Raw genomic sequence first — 5,906 nt, 5'->3', positions numbered from 1 at the left:
ACAGCAGCAGGTGGACAAGATCCTGACGGACAACCCCAAACACTGGCTGACCTTCAAATAAACCAAAGAGTTTGATGGAGCTGTGTTTATCTCACCGTGATCACAAGTATTAATGTGACCTTTATGCTCACAAACTTAAATATTTTTAGCAATAAAACAATTTTCTAAATATTGTCAAAGACCTTTCCCATTAAAATTGTTTATTTTTTGCAGTTTTTCCACATTTTTTTCATCTTTTGGCCTCATTGTGCGATCAAGCGATCCCTTCACAGGTGATCATTTCCATGTACAGAGGTGCTTACACAGACCGTGCTACAGTAATTGACTTCTTAATTAAACTAAACATCCTTGCTGCTTCCTTTTTTATTGCTGACATCTTTGCAAACATGTTTTCTGACAGGGAAATAATGAGCTTCTGGGTAATCAGTATGCTCCGCCGCTCTTGACACCGTGTGGACGGCGTGGCCCGTGTGTGTCTATGGGAGATGAAGGACGCGTCCTCCTCTCATCTGGGAACAGGTGGCCTCACAGGGTGACTTCACATGATCAATGGTGCGATCGCCACAGCTGACTGTGCGGGGTGAACAACTATATAACTTTGATTAATCTTATGAGAAGGACTTTTTTTTTTGCCACTTTGGAAAATAAACAGATTGGCAAACATCGCCGAGCTTTCAGATGTCAAAAAGAAGAAGATGCAACTGTCCAGTTTGTGATGATGACAAACCATCAGGCTACCCTGCTGCCGAAACCAGATGCCATGTTGACACAAATGGATGGTCTGGTGCTGCACGTGCTGCACAGTGTTCAAATGACTCTTCAGAAACATGCATTATCTAACACCCAGGATGCAACATCTATAGGACGTCACTTTGGAAACCAAAATTACACAAATGGGCAAAAACACTGTGCAGTATATTAGAAGGAGTGCTAGAGGTTTCCAAATACAGTCGGTATATATAATCACAGCAGCTACAGTTGGCAAACTTAATTTATAAAGCCTAACAGTTCATCTGGAGAACCACACTAACAATAGAATTCTGCTGTACAAATTCATACATTTCAGCTCTTGGCTGCAGCAAAGGACAGTTTTTTTGCACGACTCCCTCCTTCCTTTAATTGAAACATGGAGCTGCGCCTCAGTTTGGCTGAGAAGTGACGCAAACTGTGCCCTTTTTTTTCCTCCCTTCCGCTCTCCTCTCCCTTTTTGCGCGTCTCCGTGTTTCAGTCCGCGTACAGCATGAAGCCGGAGAAGGTGCTGTACTTGTTGTTGTTGCCCCCGTGGGCTTTCCCGCCGTCCAGCTTGATGTAAATCTCGTCCCCGGGCTCCAGGTGGAGCACCACGCTGTTGCTGGCGTAGTCGTAGTTCTGGTCGGCGTCCTGCGCGATGGCGCTGGCTCTCACCTGGAACGCAAAAGACATTTTCTGTCACCGGATGTGGATCCATGTTAAATGCAGCACCACGAACAGCTGATTTACTGATGAAAACGGTGATTCGGGTCATAGTAACACAACTTGTTGGCTGTGCTTTGAGACGCGCGTCGTGCGTAAAAGCGCACAGATGCGCAGAAAGGAACACAACTTGTTGGCTGTGTTTTGATACGCGCGTCGTGCGTAAAAGCGCACAGATGCCCAGAAAAGATGACATTTTCATTTAGTTTGAATCAAACATCCCGGGCGGAGGTACCTGGTTGTTTTTGCAGAGGTCAGCCCACATGCTCGTCCCGTCCCCGCCTCGCATCAGCACGTGGTAAACAAAGAAGTAAATCCCGGGAATGGAGCAGGTGAATTTGCCCGTGGCGGGGTCGTAGTGGTTGCCGAGGTTTGTGACCACGTCGTCAAACTTCAGAACCTCGTAGCCCTCGTGCTGCTTCTTCAGCCCGGCGTAAAACGCGATCTTCGGGACTGTGTTGTACGTGGCTGCGCTGATGGCACCGGTTGGCCCATTGGCCCCCGGCAGCCCAGGTGGACCCGGGAGACCGGGCGGCCCCCTCTCCCCGGGCGGTCCGGCCGGTCCGGGTGGCCCCGGCTCGCCGATCGGACCCCTGGGACCCGCTCTCCCGACCCGGCCCGGCTCCCCCTGCGGACCTTGGATGAAGGTCGGGAGCGACTGGACCAGGCGGTTGTCTTTGATAGGGTTGGTCGCCTTGGCTGTGGCCGTGGCCGCGGTCCCGTGGGAGTCACACACCATTTGGCACGAGCCGAGCATCTCGTAGCGCGCGGGGGTTCCGGCGGAGCTCACCATGACCGGGATCAGAACCACCAGCACCAGCACCAGCGCGACGCCACAAACACCAGTTGCGATCATCTGCGCTCTGCGGAACCGCGGCGTTCGGCCGAGAGGATGGGCTTCCAGCCTGCTGGCGGGAGAGATTTTCGCAACGGGAAGAATTGCGCGTGAATTGCGCCGTTGGAGATCCGAAGCTCCTCCAAACGTCTGCGCGTAAAAGTAACCATCCACAACTTTTAGCTCTCGGAGAATCCGTCCATTTCAACTTTCACAGCTTGAAAACCCAAAAGTTTCTGGACTCTGCGTTTGAAGTTTGTGCCTCGCGCGGCGTCACAGCAGAGAATGCGCCAGAAACGACCCGCTGCTGGTTCCTAGATTTGGGGAGAGGGGGGAGGGGTGGGCATGATGGATGGGCTGGAATCCGCGCGTTTCTTCAATCAAGCGGGAGAAGGTGAACAACATACAAACACTGATGCAACTTTGGATCTCAGAGTGAAGACATTTCTCTCTCTTTTCTGCCCGCCACGCGGCTGTTGGTGGTGGAGTTGTGGGAGGCGCGCGCGCGGCAGGGTGGGGGTAATCTCAGCATGTATTACTTTTGCTATTGATTATTGTACACCCAACCATATGGCGATATTAGAGCTCATCCAAACATCCTAAACACAATTAGGCCCTTTTAAGATAAAAGGTCACGCCCCAGTGGCTCCCAGAGTCCAATTTATCATTTAGAAAAAATCCATAGAGCCACTGCAGGAAGAGGGAAGTCACTAGAAGCTGGCATTGAAGGATCACTCCACAGATAAACAAATGAAATGTATGCTCCCCATTTACAGGGAAAACGGGGTGAAACCACTTGATTGTTTAGACTTTAGGAGAACTCAATTATTGGGAATAAATCCTCATGATTTCATCTTTCATTTAAGAATTTGGGTTTATTTTACAAACTTTTGCTGAAGCTCCGAATGAAACCAAAGAGGAGACGATGAAGATGAAGCTGGGAGTCAGTGACCAAACATTTAAAGGAAAAATCAAGGCTGGACTTTTGCTAAACCTTGAATCATGTTGGTGTCAGAGAGTTTCATCGTTCTGCATTTTTAGTATAGTGTGAACTATTCAACCTGATCCTTTCCATGTTTTTGACATGTAAAAACTCAATCACGCTTTCAGAAATTCAGCAATCTTAAAACATTCAGCTTGTTCAGGCATTACAGCTTTTTGGTATTCATAAACTTTAAAATTTCCACTTAAATGTTTTTTTTTAAATATGGAGCAAAATTTGCCACATAGAAAATTTCACGTTTCAAAATTTTAAGTAAATTACCAACAAGCCTTTCATCTTTTAAAGTAATTTTTAAAAAAATTGAGTTTAGGTTTCTCGTTGTATCACAAGTTCCTTGTGCAACAATGACAAATAAAGGATTCTGATTCTGAGTTTAGCTAATATTTTAGCAACATGCTAAAATTTTTGGCTAATTTGTTTTATACTGATGATTTTATTGGCTAATTTCGAGTTTTGCTTCTATTTTAGCAACGGGATAACGTTTTTTATTAATTTAGTTTAATGAGGAATTTTAGGCTATTTTGGAGTTTAACTAGAATTTGCTAGCTTTTTTGGGCTAATTTGTTATCTACTGGGGTTTTTTAGGCTAATTTAGTGTTAAGCTTCTATTTTAGCAACATGCTAACGTTTCTGACTAATTTAGTTTACTGAGGAATTTTAGGCCAATTTGGAATTTGGTTTTTATTTAGCAATGTGCTAGCTTTTTTTGTGGCTAATTTGGAGTGCAGCTAATATTTTAGCAACATGCTAACATTTTTGACTAATTTCCAGTCTAATGAGGTGTTTTTAGGCTAATTTAGTGCTTAGCTTCTATTTTAGCTACAGGCTAACGTATTTAACTAGTTTAGCTTTTTGAGGAATTTTAGGCTATTTTGGAGTTTAGCTAGTAATTAAGCAACAAGCTAGAGTTTTGGGGCTAATTTGTTATCTAGGTTTTTTAACCTAATTTAGTGTTAAGCTTCTACTTTAGCAAAATGCTAACGTTTTTGACTAATTTAGTTTACTGAGGAATTTTAGGCCAATTTGGAGTTTGGTTTGTATTTAGCTTTTTTTTCCTTTTTTTTGACAAATTTAGCATCTACTGGGGCTTTATATGCTAATTTGGAGTGTAGCTAATATTTTAGCAACATGCTAACGTTTTTGGTTAATTTGTTATCTACTGAGGTTTATATGGGCACATTTAGAGTTTAGCTAATATATTTGCTACAGGCTAACGTTTTTCACTGGTTTCTTGTACTGAGGAATTTTAGGGTATATGAAGTTTAGCATATTTTTAAGCAACAAGCTAGCTTTTTGTCTAATTTGGCCTCTGTACAGGTTTTTTGGGCTAATTTGGAGTTTAGCTCTTAATTTTTAATTGGCATGTATTAGGGATTTTGAAGCAATTTTACTACATTTTTTTCCGAAATTTAGGTCAACTTAAGCGCTCTTTCATAAATCTTTAAAAAAATTTCCAATATTTTAGCAAATTTAACATTTCGCAAAACGTTTTTGCATTTTCAGTAAATCCCTTCAGGAATTAAATTGTGTCAACATTTTCAGCAAAAAGCTTCAGCTTTTTCAGCGACTGCAGACGGCAAAAAGCATTCGCACTAGTATTATTGCATATAATGCAATATTTCTAGTTCTTATTGTTACAGTGTAACTGAAGGTCTTCAATGAAAGTATTCAGCCAAATACTGGAACTATACCCTGCAACAGGCAAGCAACTGGTCCTATTCGCCCAAAAGTTGCCAGGTTTGACTCTGGCAACCCAAAAATATGGAGCTAAAATAGTCTCATTTGTAATTCTTCATTAGTAACTGGTGTCTGCCTATTTGTGTTTAACTTCGGCACGCAGCGTCAGATCCTTCTCCACATCTAGGGAGTGAAGCGAGACTTAGAGCTCATCAACCCACAACACTTTCTGGGTATCGTGTAAGAATAGAGAAACTTTACAGCTGCTTTCGCGATGTTTCTGTGTCTCTGTGACTGAGTTTGACGGCTCAATGGGAAAAATAAAAACAAAGATAAAATCATGGGACTTTTATCATTGTCTCAATGAAAATAAGAAAAAAAATTTGCGTCTGTACCATTGATTTAATATTAAAACTGTCCGTCTCTTCAACGCGAGTCGTGTTTGGTGTAAACGTACTATTAGTGTCGAGTGCGAAATTTTTTTTGACTTTTTTATATTAATTATCCGTTTAAGAAAGTGGGAAAATCTCAAGTTTTTACCAGATTTTATTCACAATCTAAACTTAAGTGGCTAATAAGAAAACTCGGATGACCCAGCAGTGTAGCAGCATTTAAACGCATCATTTACAGATGAATCTTGGAGACATGAAATTTGATTTGTGCATAAATGTAGTTTTGTGTTTGCTTATGTGTACTTTTTAAAGATTTGTGTGTTCAGTTTGTTTTAAACTGTTATAATTTAAAGTTGTGTGTGTAAATTGTTTTTTTTGCATATGTGAATACACAATTACAAATACATAGTTATGCACAAAATGTATTGTATGAGTTACAAATCAAAAATTACACACACTCAAATCCAAAGTTACACACAAACAGGTAGACACAAGTTACAAATCAAGGACACACAAATAAGATGAGACTATTTTCTCTCATACAATT

At 42.0% G+C, this 5,906-nt stretch overlaps 2 protein-coding genes across 2 annotated transcripts in view; one reads left to right on the top strand and one right to left on the bottom strand.

Annotated features, from left to right (window-relative positions):
• Window positions 1-75, top strand: part of pter (phosphotriesterase related) — a gene marked incomplete in the record, with an annotated part of 6,858 nt that extends 6,783 nt beyond the window's left edge. The window contains 1 exon segment of the mRNA XM_024274289.2: window positions 1-75. Within this exon segment, the coding sequence (XP_024130057.1) occupies window positions 1-61 (61 nt within the window).
• Window positions 76-345: 270 nt separating this feature from the next.
• On the bottom strand, window positions 346-2,930 carry LOC112147719 (complement C1q-like protein 3). The gene is made up of 2 exons (XM_024274290.2): window positions 1,688-2,930; window positions 346-1,404 (listed from the first exon to the last, which is right to left on the bottom strand). Exons 1-2 carry the CDS (start codon window positions 2,306-2,308, stop codon window positions 1,225-1,227), a joined length of 801 nt encoding a protein of 266 aa, XP_024130058.1. The 5' UTR covers window positions 2,309-2,930; the 3' UTR covers window positions 346-1,224.
• Between the last annotated feature and the right edge of the window lie 2,976 nt (window positions 2,931-5,906).

The sequence above is a fragment of the Oryzias melastigma genome, linkage group LG17 (genome assembly GCF_002922805.2).
Source record: "Oryzias melastigma strain HK-1 linkage group LG17, ASM292280v2, whole genome shotgun sequence".
Classification (NCBI taxonomy): Eukaryota; Metazoa; Chordata; class Actinopteri; order Beloniformes; family Adrianichthyidae; genus Oryzias; species Oryzias melastigma.
This window is presented reverse-complemented; position numbering and strand designations above follow the sequence as displayed.